Source organism: Botryllus schlosseri, chromosome 3, assembly GCF_051294905.1.
Source record: "Botryllus schlosseri isolate E-star chromosome 3, Bs_hap1, whole genome shotgun sequence".
NCBI classification, from domain to species: Eukaryota; Metazoa; Chordata; class Ascidiacea; order Stolidobranchia; family Styelidae; genus Botryllus; species Botryllus schlosseri.
This window is the reverse complement of record NC_137238.1, coordinates 34684226-34702619: the sequence shown is the minus strand read 5'-3', so window position 1 is coordinate 34702619 and position 18394 is coordinate 34684226. Positions and strand designations below refer to the sequence as shown.

Genomic DNA, 18394 nt, shown 5'->3' with positions numbered 1-18394 from the left:
ATTTAACTTCAGTGAACTGCATAGTTCGAACCTTGTTAGTTGCCATTGCTATATGGCGAAGTACGTGGTCCGTGACTTTTATTTTGAGGCATACTTTGCTATATTGGATTTACTTTGAATCTGCATTATGCATACGACTCGTGTGGGCTACCTACAAACAGTACATAATTAAAGAGCTTGCATAATAAACGCATTTCCGGTGTACTTTATACAGCGTATGGTTTTAGTCCATGCGTTCAAACGTATGTTGCGTTTTGTAAATCCCCGAACGCGGAGTTACTGCGGTAGACATGTAGCACTTGCATATACAAACAATCAGGAGAAAGGTACCCAGGCGCACCTGGGTTGGAAAAATATCAAAGACTCATTGAGCGCCCCTCCCCACGGAAAACTTTAGTAAAAGGCGAAAGTTTTGTACGTGGAATGAGGAGAGGCCAGAGCAAAGTTACATATACTTTAAAAAATATTCATATTATACGACATCAAATTACTAAGCATTACGGTGGGTAGCACACACATAGAAAGAACAATGCTCTGGTCATAGTCGAGTGAGACGCGAATGGTGCTCACAACGAACACTCGCATTAAGTTTCAAATAGAAATTCAGACACAACGCGAACACCTATTAATACTAAGTATAGGCCTTGAAAACTACACAAGTATATAATAGCAAGGCTACTAAACTGGCAAATGCTAATTCTGGAGCTCATCTGCCTCAGTATTTACTCGGTAAATCCATTAACGTTGATTTAAAAGAACAGGGTGCAGTGTTATACAATGCTCTTACCAATTCTCTACTAGTTGCTGACGGTTACCCTTGACGAGCGTCCGCCGAAAATATTCTGGTTCATTTCAATCAATTGTAGGCTAGGCTATATCGAGGTTCTGTGCCTACAAAAATCTCTTCAAAGAGCAGCGTTTTTATTCTTTCTGTTCAGCTCCGGACTTATAATGGATGCGAGTAAGCGTTTTCAAATAGCAACTTAATAAAGAATAGAGTTGGCATGTGTTGTGTGTGACTTGGCCACTTGCTGACCAGTGAAAATCTTCAACTCACTGTCGCCACATTGGAACTACGATTTAAATTTAAAGAACTATCATGAAATTAAAATGCCAATTCACCACTAGCTGTGACTAACAGAACAATAAGTACATTTGACTTGTTGCTTTTGCTGCTAGTAAGCCTACCGCTTTACCGGATTTTGTATATAGTTATACCGTTTTACATCTAGGGCTACATACCGAATTTCATGCTGGTGATGTCATATTTGGTGATACGATTGTTGATATAAAACTATCTTGTTTCTAATTCTCTACTATAGTTGCTGACGATTACGAATGTCAGCCGAAAATAGACGGGCTTATTTCAATGTGAATATACTCTTTTACATTTGCATGACTGTAAATTAATATTTCATGTGATATAAAATGATTACTGCTAAAAATATTTGAGTAGCCTTGGTATAGGCTATCGTAGTTGCAGCGATTTCCGAAACTGAATAACATACATCATATCACAACTCCTATTCAATCCTATTCACTGTGATCGCTGAAGTACGTCGACGAGTGTGTCTCAAAGATATCTACACTTCCCTGTATTTAGTCCTGTCAGAAATCTCATTCGTACCGCGAAAGCATACGATTTAAAGTGGCGATGTTGCCCAATCTCTGTGCTAAAAACGATCATCTGGAAACGTATCAGAACCACGAAGTCGTGTTCAGACAGCGCTGACATATGATCGATTGTTATGCGATAGAGCTGTCGGATGTTAGACACATGTAATATGCCTTGTATCGTCGTTGTTATTATGCTATAAATCAATCGAATCCAAAATAGTTGGAGGCTAGCTATAGGCATCACTTTTCAGCAGAGGTGATCAAATTAATCAGCGTTGCTATACTCGTGTAGAAGTAGCTAGAGCTACCGACGTAAATTTCTACTCAGTTGAAAGTAGAAGAATCACTTTTAAAGACACGTCAAAACTACTGCAAACAGAAACAAAATAAAAGCCTTAAAAGTGAGTGGGCTACTCAAGTAAGTTGTTTTAAAAGTATAGATTTGGTCTAGGTGTCGCACACTTTCAGCAGGAGGTGACCAATGTTCACTCTAATCTGCGCACCGCTGGCAAAGTGTGCACGAACAGAAGAACGTGTGCCACGCATAAAATAAAGCCACGTGTGGTTCGAAAAAACTTATCACTATATCTTTCGCAGAAGGCACTGATGATCATCAGACCAAATTGACGACGATTTCAGATGTACAAATGTACTTCACTAATTTGTAATCAGTAATTCGTAATCAGACGAAGCGACACCGACACCATCTCTTTTTGTAGAAAATGTCTTAAAATGCGATAAAAAAAAACTCGAGTTCGTCTTAGCAAACGTCAGAGTTTGGCAAAATTCGGTGAAATCGGGAGTCGTGTAAAAGTGGTGACCTTTTTATTGTCGACCCCAGATATTATCGTAAGAAAGTGGGGTAATTCGTGAGTAGAGCCGAAGTGACGACCGTTTTGTTGTCAACACCACACATTACCGGAAAAATGCGGGTAAACGGGGACTCCGCAGCCGTGGAAGCCCTGTTACGCACTCTTGTCCAATATCGCGGAGTGATTTGGTGAATTTGCGCAGACTCGTCAAAAATGACAAATTATAGGGGCAGCTGGAGGTGACCATTTTTGAAATTGCTTGTTGCATCTTGGAGACCTATACCCAAAATAATTATTATTGGCACTACAAATAAGTGCAGTGCTTGAAAATAAATTCAGTTTCAGTGGTGCAGGGGATATTTCGTCCAGTCGGTAATGCATTTTCACTCATAGAAGCAGAGATTGCCCGAAATGTGAGTGGGGTTGCATTTAAAACAAACGGTGTTTTAAAACACTTTGTTTACATCGTGTTTTAAACAGCGTTTTAACTAAGGCTTTTGATAAAAGTCTTGTTTTTTAAGTTGTATAATTATGCCATAATTGCGTAAACACTTTTAAAAAAACATGTTGTATGAGCCTACGGACAATTACCAGCCGATATGGTAGACGTATATCGATATGGGATGGTTGGAACCCTCAAAACAGTCGGTTCAACATAAAAAGTACAGATATTTCGTCAAAGGAGCTATATTTTCCCTATATTTTCAATTGTCAATGTCCATCCACTATGGCGTCACAATTGAATATTGGTGACGCCATGGCTTTAAACAAAATCAATAAAAACACCTTTTAAACAAGGACTTTGTTTTAAACATGTTTGTTTTAAATTGATTTTTGTTTTAAATGCAGCCCTACATATTAGTGAGCATGCGACACAATTAAAAACCACAGATCAGCAAGCGACGCTTTAGGTTGCGTCACTTTGACATGTGGTTTCACCACCCCAAAACATACGCTAACCCCCACCCAACCCCTAAATCAACCCCTACATATCATAACACAAAACCTAACCCTAACCCAGCGTTTCTTAGCCGGTGTTCCACGGAACACTAGGAGTTACACGAGCCAGCAGTATCAGGGGTTCCGCGGAGGGCTAGACATTAGACACACACCCAACTCATACATATGATTTGTAGTCGCACGCCCATCTTGGCGATCATTGGTTGCAAGCAAATAGGCCCGCTCAATAGTCGAATTGTGACGGTGTGATGCAACGACGTGTCCAGTGGGTATTTACGCAGGGGAGGTTGGGGTTCGGCATATAAACCACGACCTTCTGAAATGCATATAGCCCCAATCTATCTCCAATACTCATAAGCTCATTTAAAATTAAGCAATTAGTATCACGCTGTGGCGTTTAGATTTAGACTATACTTCTACCTTACAGTTTTATAGGCAAAGCTATGCCAAACTAGAATACAAGCGTTTTTTACTTACATGAAAACCTGTGCTTCTACTATTGTAGCCTAAGCCTACTGGAGTAGAAATATTTCCTCAGCGCCAAGGATGACTATTTTGACCACCCGTAGCAGCATCAGTTTCTTAATAGTTACATCCTTTCAAAACACCTCCAGACTGCGATACATTGAAAAGATATGAAGGCGCCCTCAAGTTTACTGGACCACGACCTGGCAAATCGATCTCGCCTTTCGTCACCTCATTTTGTCTCTTGTCTTTTATATTATCTTCTTTTACTTTTCATTCAGTGTAGGCCTACATTGGAGCTGTTCAAAAATAACTTATTTTTCCGGTTTCCAGCCATTCGGGTTACACTAAAAAACGCTTCACGCCAAATTTGGTTCATTTCTAACAGTATAGGACTCCGCAGATCCAATTTTGAATATATTTAAAAAAAATCATTTTTCCAATTGGTAATTATAATTACTTAAATGAAATAACTACGAGGGCTTTGGTTGGTGCGAACCAACTAGGCCTATGTGATATATAAACGAACCCCTAAAGGTTCGGGTAAACTTCTACCAAAGAAGGTTTGCTGTGAACACACACATATACAAGTCTTTCAAAATTACACACTAATTCTAACACGAACCTTGCTGTCTACGCCTCTGTATAACACGTCAAAGAACTCCCAATGTAACTGATTATAAAACGAATGCAGCGGAGACTTTATTAAAGCATACTTGCGGCTGATATGAAAACACTCCCCGTGGCGAAGCAGTCAGTCATTAAAAGAGATAAGTACGCTAAATCACGAGGCAGAACAAAGCAAGGCTGTTGCGTATGATCAGAGGTTGTTATATATGAAGCAAAGTCGAATCCGCATAATTCGGACACCAGATAACCGCTTTATTCTGCAAAAATGCTCGGGAACAAAACCAAAGTAAGAATTGCACTTGGAAAACTCCTATTAATTAGGACATAAGTTCGCAATTTCTATCTTTAGGTTATGACTGGGGCGATTTTTTTGACATGTCAAAAAAAGTCAAAATGAGGTCAAAATTGTAACGTTGGGTCAAAAAATGTCAAACTTACTTACAAACTTAGCACTTTTTTGCAGCCTGCATTTCGTTTGTATCGTAGATTTTGCACTATCGGTGAACTTATCCCTTGACAACTTGTAGCCTACTTTTTAGTAGACGTTGTAGACGGCCCATTGTCTGCTCATTGTGAATCATAAACATTCAAATGAAACAAGATAGGTTGACATGGTGTTATGTTCAACGTACCCCGCAATATCCCAGCTGAAACAAGACTGCGTGGGCATTGCATGGTTCTTATATCACGAAGCGCATGATGAAAAATTGTGATGCAGACACCATTGCCAGAATGAAGCAACACGGTTTATCACCAGAAGTGTAGGCACAACTTCAGTGTTGTCAGCCAATAACTGCTGCTGTTGAACGTTGTTTCTCCATTCTTGGCAAGCCACTTAGTAAGGAGAGACACTTTCTACCCGAGAATGTAGGAAAGTATCTTTCTTTGTACTAAAAAAAATCAAATATTTCTACTGGTATTCTTCATAGGAAAAGATTTCGTTAAATAACGTTTTTTCATTTAAAAATTTGTCAGTTTTTAGGCAAAGAAGTTTTTTCAGGCCAAACTACTTCGTCAGTACAGATAGTTCCAACCAGAAATGAAGATAAGTAGTACAATTGTATCATTATATTGGAAAACACCTAATTTCCATACGTTAGGTCAAATTTGGTCAAAATTAAAAAAATTTAGGTCAAAATCTTCGGTTTTTTAGGTAAAAAAATCGTCCTAGTTATGACACAATAAATGGTACTTAGTTCGTTATAACACAAGATCAGTGATTATGGTGAAATAATGATGATCCAACGATCCATGCACTATGCAGTAGCAATCGACGATGAACTACACAAGCTGTGTCAGCTTCATAGTCGCTTTTACTTTGGTATAAGTGTCCGTCTTGTAGAACATAATAGTACAGAAATGTTGGCAGCAAAAGTGAAATCACTCACCAAAGTAAACGACGAAATTAAGTGCATAACTTACTACTGTATTTGAAGAATTATGGTACCATTTAATCCTGTATGTATATTGTAGATGTTACACAGTAGTACAGCTAACATAGTATTTATCGAATCGCTGCTGGTATCGAAACACTCTGGGATTTTCATACCCTGCAATCGCAGTGAGGTTAACGATAAGGAGCCCAGATAAACCTTCGACACACAGAAGTAAGGCAGAACTGGGGTTTGAATCCAGTTCCATTGGTGTCGCGATCGATTACGGCTTAATCAACTGCACCACATGCTTCCCCCTTTTTGGTCTCTATGCTTTAAAATTAAAGGTGACATTAAATACGATTTATTGTGGTGAGATAGCGTGGTGGTATAGTTCACAGCTGCAACACCAATGGGGTTGCGGGTTCGAGTCCGACCGAGGTCGACTCCAGAATTTCTACCAAAGTGTTGGAGGTTTATCTAGGCTCCTACTCGCCATATCATCCGTGTAAGCAGTGTCTTATAAAAAGTCTCGAAGTGGGTCGTGCGACAAGTCGGCAGCTACGGAGTAAAAATAAAGAAAATTGGCCTTGTGTAAATGACCATAGTAGTCGGCAAACACCATGAATGCCACGAACAAGAACAAGAACACGAACACGAACAAGAACAACAACAACACAACAACAACAACAACAATAAATACGACTTATTCCTTGTATGGATGGATAATTCCGCGATGAATGTGTCGACCTAGGACTCCGGCCCGTCAGGTACTTCATTTTTCCATATCCGGCCCGCCGACTGGAGAAGTTAACCGTCCCTGTTTTGGAACCACCCACTTTATATCATTTCAAACACCAAATATTCTGCCCTTGTAACTTCGCTTCTGCCGGTTAGATTTGAGACAACTCTGCTACGCATCAAATAAATTTTCGAATGCTCGTAAGTAATCTTTATCCTTGTTTGATCGCGGATTCAAATATTCCAATATACTTTCCACTGCGTGACTGGACGGTGACCAAGACTGACAACGCAGCTTGAGTAACACTATTTTAAAGGTATCTTCACATGTTCAGAGACAGTCGCTTTTCTCACGAATGACTTTTCTCAGATTTCACATTCAAACTTCCTCTTTTCATTCGCATGCGTGATAAGGTGTTTCCGCAAGGAACTGCGACTCAAAACCCTTACTCCGCATACTGGGCATGCCAAATTCCCGTCAAAATGCCTTTTCGCGTGTCGTCGAACGTCACATCTTCTCGGAAATAACTTCCCGCATACTTCACACTGAAATCCCCTTTCATTACGGTGTACGAGATAATGAGCTCGCAAGTTATCGCGATTCGAAACCTCTAATCCGCATAATAGACATAGGAAATTCTCGTTGAAATGCACTTTCATGTGTGCTCGCACGTGACATTTTTTCAAAAATGCCTTTCCACATATCTCACATTGAAACTTTCTTTCATTCGTGTGCACTAGACGGTGCTCTTGCAAGATGTTTTTATTTGCAAGACACAGACCGCATACGGGACATGCGTGATTCTCGGTAGACGTCTTAGGCATATGAATCCTTTTCATATGCGCGTACAGAACAGGTCTCGAGGTAACTGCCATGCCGCAAATCTCACACGCATAGTTTTTGAAACCGTAGTGACAGTTAATGTGTCTATACAGATTCTGTTTCGAAGGAAACAGTTTACCGCAAACATCGCACAAGAAGTCATTGGTGCCGGTGTGAACACGCATATGCTTGGTCAAACTAGCTTTTAGGGTGAACGCTTTTCCACAGACATCGCATTCTAACTCCTTTACGGTGACGTGAATGAGCACGTGGCGCTTCAAGGTAGATTTGTGTGGGAAAGCAAGACCGCAAAAGTCACAGGAAAACTTTCGTTTGTGTCCGTAGACATGCCTCTGCAAACCTCTCTTAGTAGAATACATCTTGCCGCAAACATCACAAAAGAAGTCCTTGGTATCGTTGTGTATAGACATGTGATTAGTCAAATTATACTTCAGAGTGAACGACTTTCCACATACATCACATTCAAACTCTTTCATGTCCCCGTGGATGAGCATGTGACGTTTCAGGTGATAATTTGATGGTGAGGCAAGCCCGCAAAAGTCACATACAAACTTTCTTTGGTGTAAGGACACGTGCCTCTGCAATCCCTTCCTACTTAGATATATTTTGCAGCAGATACCGCATTCAAAGCTTTCCACCCTGCCACTTTCAGCAAAAGTGTGATGATTCGAGTATGATTGTATTTCACGATTTGGAATTTCTTGATCCATGGTACCTCGATGGTAAAGATTCAATAGCGGGTGATTATGACAATCAGTTTCGTCCTAAATTAATTTGATATTTATCCTAAAACCACTGTACAAAACGAATGAGGCCAAAAGGCTCGTGATTATTAAAGCATGGTTTCCAATTTCTATTGAACATTCTCATTTGGACATAAACACAGCCGTAATAGGATATCCAGATATCCGCGAATCGACTGCTAATTAATATCATATTGATAATATGACTCATCTACTCCAAAAACACGATACGGCATAACTCGAAACTTGGGTCTCATAGGCGAATGATCCAACACCATTACGAGTTAGGTAACCCGATATTACATCAAACACACGAAGTCATTCAACGATGCAAAATTGAGTGCATGCAGTGAAAGTGATCAGTAGGGCAAGTTTTTGTTGCACTAAAATCGCGAGAAAGTTGCACTTAATTTGACAAAAGTTGCAGTAAAAAGGTGCATTTATAATTTTTGTTGAATTAGTAGGGTATGAGATACTCGAAAGGTTCCGTTGTATAACCTAGTTCCTGCAGAGCTGTCAAATTTGTTACTTTGCCATTTCACGGACATTCAAAATTACACTTTTTTCCGTTACATAGCAAGAAAATGATGCAATGCGGAAATAATTGTTCCCTCAAAAGCCAACAGCATAGCGATAAGCCCCTCCCCCTAAAACAGTGGTTCCCAACCTGTGGTACGCGTACCACTAGTGGTACGCGAAGGTCTCTCGGGTAGTCCGCGAGTAGATTCAGTTTCTTTCGACCGAATGGAGTTATTATTAGTTCAGGTCGGTCGATTTTGATATTTTTTAAAGTTTCTTGACTAGTGGTGAAAAAACAATTCTATGCATCCCATCAACCCTGGCTGATACTGCCTAGAATAATAGAATTTGTTATTACTAGGGCGATATTTTTGACATGTCAAAATGAGTCAACATTTTGTTAAATTTGAAGCGTTAGATCAAAAAATTGTCAAAATATTTTTGATACCTCCATTTCGTTTGTGTCGTAGATTTTGCGCTATCGGTGAACTTATCATTTGATATTTTAAAGCTTTTAGCCTACTTTACATGCCTACCGTTGTAGACAGCCCATTTGTCTGCTCATTGTGAGTCTAATCGTGAAGTTCTGTACCTTCAAGAAGCTCTTATCGTGAATCCTAAATGGCCAAACGAAACAAATAGGTTGACAATTGACATGGTGCTATGGTCAACGTACCGCAATATCCTAACTGAAGCAAGACTGCTTGGCTATTGCATGGTTCTTATATCAAGCAGCGCATGATGAAAAATTGTGATGTACGCAGCATTGTCAGAATGAAGCAACATAATGTGTCACCAGCAGTGTGCGCACAAATCAGAGTTGTCAGCCAACAATTACTGCTGTTAAACGTTATTTCTCCATTCTTGCCTAGTTACTTAGTAAGGACAGACACTTTATTTCCGAGAATGTAGTAAAGTATCTATCGTTGTACTACAACAAATTTAAATGACTCTACCATAATACGTGGTGTAACTACTGGAATTCTTCATAGGGCCATATATCGCTAAAATAAAGTCCAGAAATTAATATAAATAGTACAATTTTAACATTATGTTCGAAAACACCCAATTTGCATACGTGAGGTCAAGATTTGGTCAAAATGAAGTTTTTTTAGGTCAAAATCCTCCGTTTTTAGGTAAAAAATCATCCTAGTTATTACACCCCACATAGGTAAAATACGTGGAAATGACGTCATAAATAGTGAAAGCATTTTTGACCGCCTATGGCGAGCACAACTTATGTAGGTGGTACGCGAGCACTGCATAAAACCTCGAAGTGGTACGTAGGTGGAAAAAGGTTAGGAACCACTGCCCTAAAACAAGTCAAATTACACACCCTTAGCCCCCTAGGTCTGCAAACCGGACCCGAGGCGTCGCAGAAACACTCACTCTAGGCGCCTTTAACAATATAAATAGCCTGAATAAAGTGACCCAATGAAAATGTTAATTTCGGCGGTCTCGCCTGGGTGTATGTGAAATGGGAAACCATCCAAAATTTAAACGGCAGAATTAATTAAGCGATCTGTTCACATATTATTCAGGCACGGTGCTTGGCAGACGTAGTAGCACTACCTGCTTGCAATCCATTGTGTCATAGATAACAGTGAGATGCAGCTAACCCCATCATATAGCTCTTTGTTTTGCAAATAAATGATAATAGAAACATACTAGGAATAGTTTAGAGAGCGTGTTTTTAAATCACTTCTTTACATTTTACGCAATATTTAATCAAAGTTGCAGTGAAATTTGGTACGAAAAATAGAGAAAAGTTGCAAAACGTTGCACTATAAAATCACTCCAAACATCATAGTACATAGACTTAGAGAATCTAGGAAGCTGTGAAAAAAAGTTGCAAAAACTTGTCCTAGTGATCAGATATTATCCAAGCTTAATACATGTAAAGAATGTTTTTATAAAATAGATACAATTCCGCAAATTATCACACACCGGACGAGATATACCGCCGAAAGCTTGGTTGGATGCTTTCAATATGATTGGTAACCCAATTTACGATTTTCCGAGACTTTAGAGAAGTTGGTATGCGACGGCCATTTTCAACGACACGACGATGTATTTCAAGACTTGCTTCTGACACGCATCAGCAGACATCTCATCAACTAAAGTTGCTTTAAAACAATAAAAGTCTTCACGAATTCCACAGAGTGAGGTATAGTTTTCAACTGAAGAAAATTAATGCTTTCAGTTTACACTACACCATCCTGTAGTTTTTCTTGCAAAAGACAGGAAACGGTAGCAGGACACCACAGCTAAATTTGAATGAAGTTGGAAGGGACGGACTGCCTTAACGGATGAAAAGGCGGTCCGCCAAGACATATAAGTTGGGAATCACTGTTCTAAATCATCAGCCTTGTTTCGTCTGACTCAAAAATTCCAATCTACTTTCCACTTCATGAGTGTGAACGAGACTGACGATTCAAAAAGCCATGTCACTTGTGGAGCGCTATTTGAAATGTGCTTTCATGTGCCTAGAATAATTTGATTTTTGCAAAAATGACTTCCCGCATACCTCACAACGAAACTTCCTTGCATTTCCATGCACGGGAAGGTGTTTTCTCAAGGCAATGCGACTTGAAATCCTTACTCCGCATATTGGGCATGTCAAATTCTCGTTGAAATGAATTCTAGTGTGTCCTGCAACGGCATCCTTTCTCAAGAATGCCTTCCCACATATTTCACATTGAAACTTTGCTTCATTTCTGTGCAGGAGAACGTGACTTCGCAAGCCAGCACGACTCGAAACCCCAATTCCACATACGGAACATTCCAAATTCTCGTTCAAATGTAGTTTCATGTGTGGTGGCAGGTCGTATTTTCTCAAAAATGCCTTTCCACATATTTGACATTGAAACTTTTTTTCATTCAAGTGCACTGGAAGATGTTGTCTCAATCCGGAGTTCCTCGTGAACCCTAGTCCACATATGGGACAGGCAACATTCTTATTCAATGCGACAGCGGAAGTATTGGACACACCATGAATCTTTATATGCTGGTTCAGATTGCTCTTCAACGTAAAGGCCATGTCACACAGCTCACATGCATATCTTTTCAAACCGGCATGGATATCCATGTGTTGAAACAGATTATGTTTCAGCGCGAATAGTTTGCCGCAAACATCGCACAAAAAGTCCCTGGTATTGGTGTGAATGTTCAAGTGTCTGGTCAACGTACCCTTCTGTGTGAAGGTCTTTTCACAGACATCGCATTCAAACTCTTTTGTGGAGCCGTGAATGAGCACGTGACGTCTCAAGTCAGATTTGTACGAAAAAGCAATACCACAAAAGCCACATGCATAATTTCTTTGGTGTCTAGCCACATGCTGTCGCAACCCTATCTTGGTAGAAAACATGTTGCGCAAACATCGCAAAAGTATCTGGTATCGAAGTCATTGGTGTGAACGTTCATGTGCTGGGTTAAATTAGCCTTCTGGATGAATGCCTTTCCACATACTTCACATCCAAACTTTTTCACGTTACTGTGAATCAGCATGTGACATTTCAATCGATATTTCTTTTGAAAAGCACGTCCGCAAATGTCGCAGGCAAAGTTTTTTTTGTGTCCACACACATGACTCTGAAATCCTTCCTCAGTAAAATCGATATTGCCGCAAACATCGCATTCTATGCTTACGCGGCCACTTCCACTGAGGTATGGGTGATTCAAATGAACTTCCATTTCTTTATTTTGAATGTGATGATCTATGGTACCTAGTTCGTAGAGATTGCTTTGTCCTAACTCAACTTGACCTGCAAGAATATAACAGAAAATGAGTGACTGCAAATGGTTCATGATTTTCAATTTAGCAACAAACAATGCTCCACAATTCAAGTTGAAAACTCATTGTGTATTCCCATTTGGATAAAGGCTATCGTACTAGGTCAGAGGGCCAAACATTTTTTTATTCCCGGCAGCATTCCAGGATATAGTCGTAATGAGCTAATTGGAAACCAGATAACCATGTCAAACTGTCCCGTCCATGTCCATTAGGGCTGTTCAAAAATAACTTTTTTTTCCCGATTCAAGGCGGTCACCTCTTAAATCGTCAGGTTGCAGTAGAAAACCTTGCTCACCAAATTTCACTCGATTCCAACCAGTAAAGGCCTCCGCAGATCCAATTAAAATTTTTAATTTATTATGGAAAATCAAAAAAAAAAAATTTTCCAAATTTTTCTGCCAACCCCATGAAATTGTTGAGCTGTCTTCAAAGACGTTGCAAAACAAATTTGAGTCAATTCCGACCAGTAGAAGCGGAGTTATTAGAGTTTTTCGTTGAAACTTCTCGGATTATCCTTGATAGGTGGATAATCCGCGATTTATCAACGAAAAACTCTAATAACTCAGCTTCTACTGGTCGGAATTGACTCAAATTTGTTTTGCAACGTCTTTCAAGACAGCTCAACAATTTCATGGGGTTGGCAGGAAAATTGGAAAATTTTTTTTTTTAATTTTCCATAATAAATTAAAAATTTTAATTGGATCTGCGGAGTCCTATACTTGTTAGAATCGAACCAAATTTGGTGTGCAGCGTTTTTTAGGGTAACCTGACAATTTAATCAGTGAATGGCTGGAATCCGAAGAAAAAAGTTATTTTTGAACAGCCCTAATGTCCATTTCAGGTGAACACCGGACTATTCTACTTTTTAATACTGTCTGGCTATAGGTATAAAAATTGATAGAGGTCATGTAATAAAGAGTTACTGGGAGTGGTTATAGTTGCGCAAAACTTTTTTTATGTTCACGAATGAATTTCGTCATTATTATTAGTTTCACATATTACTATCAAATATTTATCTTTTCTCAGCCCATGTGATCAGATTCGCCTGTGGAGTAGACTTGATTGAGGGAGTGTTTTCGAAAATTTAGGGCAAGTTATAAATGTTGATGGGTGGGCCAATTGTTATTAGTCACTTTGTTGCATGCTGTTATTTCTATACCTTCCATCAGGATTGTCGGTACAGTGGTGAAATATTGAAATCTCCAAATTACTTTCGTTAGGAACATACGATTCCAAGTAGGTATTTCTATGGAGTTTTTGGTTGATGATCCCCGGATCAAGGATAATCCGAAAATTATCAACGAAAAACTCGAATAACTCCGCTTCTACTAGTCGGAATTGAGTCAAATTTGTTTTGCATCGTTTTTGAAGACAGCTCAACAATTTCATGGGGTTGACAGAAAAATTTGAGAATTTTTATTTTTTTATTTTTGATAATAATTTAAAATTTTCAATTCAAGATTGCACGGCCTTTACTCGTTGGAATTGAGTCAAATTTGGTGTGCATCGTTTTCTTGGACAACCTGACGATTTAGTCATTAGGCGAGTGAGATTTGGAAAAAAAAGTTTTTTTTGAACAACCCTACTCTATACTGGGGCTCAGATTGCTAAGGCCGCTACTATATAAAAATTGAAAAATGAAGTCGCATTTAATCACGCATAGCGAGAAGAAAATGTAAAGATCAATTACAGCTCTTAACGATTGAATTACGTGTCCACGGCCGCAGGTTGCCCACCCTTGTACTAGGTATACCTGCGTTCAATACAAAATTGGATGCTGGTTATGGCTCCCTCAAAACATGTTACGGATAAACTCAAACTCCAGAGGGTGCCAAAGTTCACCGATACCGCATGAAATACGCAAATTGATTCAATAATGGCAAACTCAATAATATAAAACCGTGTGCATGCAGTCAACTTGGTTAGGCATTATACCAGGCTACACCATGAATTACAATTAAAAAAAAATTCGATACTCACATACCCACACACCATAATTCGGTTACAAGTACAAGTAGCAATTATCAAGGCATGCAAAAACTACTTTATGTGGTCATAGAAATTAATGCTCTGGAAAGTACTGGAAAACGAGAACATGGGCACATTTTCGAGTAGTCATTTTAAAATTCCCGGGAAAGCATAGAAGCCCTGATTACGAAGCATTGCATGGTTCTTATATCCAGAAGCGCAAGATGAAAATTTGTGATGAAGACACCATTGCCAGAATGAAGCAACACGGTTTATCACCAGAAGTGTACGTACAACTTCAGTGTTGTCAGCCAATGACTGCTGCTGTTGAACGTTCTTTGAACATTCTTGGCAAGTTTCTTAGAAAGGACAGACACTTTCTACCCGATAATGTAGCAAAGTATCTGCCTTGACAGATCAAAATGGGTCCACAAAGACAAAGAAGTTGAGAGCGACTGTCCTAAATCTTCATCTTTGTTTACCAGTTGAATCGAAAATTTCAATCTACTTTTCGCTTTGTGACTGTGGCCAACACTGACAATGAACATAAACATGCCTCTGGAGCAGGACTGTTTTCTGTTTTCATGTGGCTATCGAAGCATTTGATTTGCTCAAAAATGACTTTCCACATATTTCACATTGAAAATTCATTTAATTTCCATGCACGAGAAGGTGCTTTTGGAAATTATGCCTCTTCGTAAAACGTAATTCACATATGGGACATACAATACTCCGATTCGACAGCAAGGGTATTTGGCACAACATGAATCTTTATATACAGATCTTTATGTACAGATTGTTCATCAAGGTAAAGGCCATGCCACAAAATTCACACTCATAACTTTTCAAACCAGTGTGACGACTCAGACGAAACAGGAAGAGTTTACCGCAAAATCCGCACACAAATTCCTGGGTGTCGGTGTGAGTGTTCATGTGCACGTTCAACGTATGCTGCTTCTGGGTGAATGACTTTCCACAGACATCGCATTCTAACTTTTTTACGTTGATGTGAATCAGCACATGAAGGTTCCAGCGATATTTCTTTTGAAAAGCAAGCCCGGAAAAGCCGTAGGTGAAGATTCTTTGGTGTCCACACAGATGACTCTCCAATCCTTCCTCAGTAGGATATAGTTTACTGCAAACATCACATAACAAGCATACGTGGTCACTTCCTCTAAGGTGCGATTAGCGTAAGTGTTTGGTGGATTACTAAATGTTAAGAATCACTGCACTAGACATCGACTTGCAGCTTGGCCAGCACTATTTGAAATGTATTTTCATGTGATCAGAGGCATTCCGTTTTCTTAAGAATGCCATTCCACCAATTTCCCATTGAAATTTATTTTCATTATTATGCACGACAAGGTGATTTCGCAAGGCACAGCGACTCGAAATCCTTAATCCGCATATTGGACATGTGATCTTATCGTTGAAATGTATTCTATTGTGTTGTGCAACGCCGCCCTTTCTAAAGAACGCCTTCCCACATATTTCACACTGGAATTCCTTTTTATTCAGGTGTATTGGAAGGTGTTGTGTCAATCCGGAGTTCCTCGTGAAACCTAGTCCACATATGGGATACACAACATAATTATTCGATGCGACAGAGGAAGTATTGGACACACCACGAATCTTTATATGCTGGTTCAGATTGCTCCTCAACGTAAAGGCCATGTCACGCAGCTCACATACATATCTTTTCAAACCGGGAGTGATATCCATGTGTTGAAACAACCTATGTTTCTGCACGAATAGCTTGCCGCAAATATCGCATAAGACGTCCTGGGTGACGTTGTGAATGACCATGTGCCTGGTCGAAGTATGCTTCTGGGAGAGGGCCTTTCCCCAAAAATTGCATTCAAAATCTTTTGTGTCAAGGTGAATGAGAACGTACTCTTCTGTGTCAAGGTCTTTTCACAGACATCGCATTCAAACTCTTTTGCGGAGCCGTGAATGAGCACGTGACGTCTCAAGTCAGATTTGTACGAAAAAGCAATACCACAAAAGTCACATGCATAATTTCTTTGCTGTCTGGCGCCATGCTGTCGCAACCCTATCTTGGGAGCAAACATGTTGCCGCAAACATCACAAAAGTATCTGGCATCGAAGTCCTTGGTGTGAACGTTCATGTGCTGGGTTAAACTAGCCTAATGCCTTTTCCACATACTTCACATTCAAACTTTTTAACGTTACTGTGAATCAGCATGTGACGTTTCAAGCGAAATTTATTTTGAAAAGCAAGTCCGCAAATGTCGCAGGCAAAGTTTTTTTTGTGTCCACATACATGACTCTGCAATCCTTCCTCAGTGAGATCGATTTTGCCGCAAACATCACATTCTATGCTTACACAGCTGCTTCCACTAAGGCACGGGTGATTCAAATGAACTTCCATTCCTTCATTTTCAATATGATGATCCATGATCCATGATACTTAGTCAGTATATATCGTTTTGTCCTAACTCAACTCGATTTTAATCTGCAAAATATAACAGAAAATGAGTGACTTCAAAAGGTTCGTGATTTTCAATTCAGGAAGAAACATGTCTTTGTGTTCCACAATCGAAGTTGAAAACTCATCACACATCCTCATTTGGACAAGGGCTGTCGCAACACTGGGGCTCAGATTGCAAAGGCCGCTACTATATTAAAATTGAAAAATGAAGTCGCATTTATTCACGCGTAGAAAATTTGAATATCAAATGAAGCTCTCAACGATTGAATTACGTGTCCACGGCCGCAGGTATCCCACCCCTGTTCTAGGTATATCTGCGTGCAGTGCAAAATTGCATGCCGGTTATGTCTCCTTCAAAACATGTAACGGACAAACGCAAACTCCAGAGGGTGTCAAAGTCTACTGATATCGCATGAAATTCGCAAAGTGATTCAATAATGGTAAGTAAACTCAATGATATAAACCGTGTGCATGCAGTAAACTTGATTAGGCATTATACCAGGTTACACCATGAAATACAATTAAAAAAAATACGATACTCACATACACACACACCAGAATCTGGTTACAAGTAGAAGTAGCTATTACTAAGACATGCAAAAACTACTTTATATGGCCGTAAAAATTTAAGATCTGAAAAGTACTGGAAAACGAGGCCAGAACACTGAATGAAAAGCAACAGAAGATAGCATAAAAAGGACTGTAGCGATGAAACTGAAGTGGCATGGGGCGGTAGGAAAAATACGTGCCAGATTGTGTTTGGGTTATCTCGTTAACATACTAGATTGCCACATGATATCAGATCTATGTATACACTCTGACGTTACCTGTTTTTACTAATGCGTCATGACTCACGATAAATCACTATTCAAATATGACTTGAATGCACAGTGAATACAATGATTTGGACTCGGACTCGAATATTAACCCTATGACTCGAAGTCGACCCTCTGCTACCCGACTGGGACTTGACTCAGTGGCAACTGGAAATGGAGTGCGAAAAACCAATTAAAAAAAAATAATTGACTTGTCACATGGAACTGCGTGTCTTGTCCATTACCCTGCTTCGCCCTGACTCGAAATTTCCAATCTAATGACAATATTGTGACTGAACAGCGGCCGCGACCGACCGCACACTCGACATGGACCTGCAGCTTGGCCAGCACGATCCCAAATGTATTTTCATGTGATCGGAGGCATTGCCTTTCCTCGAGAATGCCTTTCCACAAATTTCACAATAAAATTTCTTTTCATTCCCGTGGATGAGACAATGATTTCGCAAGGCTTTCCGAGTCGACACTCTTGCCCCACATACTGAACATTCAAAGTTCTTGTTGAAATGGATTTTCATGTGTAGTGGAACGCCATCCTGTCTCAAAAAACGCCTTCCGCATATTTCGCATTGAAACTTCTTCTCGTTCAGGTGCACTGGAAGGTGCCGTCTCAATGCGTAGTTACTTGTAAAACCAAGTCCACA

General features: G+C 39.7%; 1 protein-coding gene and 1 non-coding gene across 2 annotated transcripts; both read right to left on the bottom strand.

Annotated features, from left to right (window-relative positions):
* Positions 1–328: 328 nt before the first annotated feature.
* Positions 329–443, bottom strand: LOC145436668 (U5 spliceosomal RNA). The gene has a single exon (XR_013914393.1). It is a non-coding gene; the product is annotated as a U5 spliceosomal RNA (small nuclear RNA).
* A 4100-nt stretch (positions 444–4543) lies between these two features.
* On the bottom strand, positions 4544–11169 carry LOC145436396 (uncharacterized). The gene has a single exon (XM_080313742.1). It carries the CDS (start codon positions 8150–8152, stop codon positions 6965–6967), a length of 1188 nt encoding a protein of 395 aa, XP_080169868.1. The 5' UTR covers positions 8153–11169; the 3' UTR covers positions 4544–6964.
* Positions 11170–18394: the final 7225 nt, after the last annotated feature.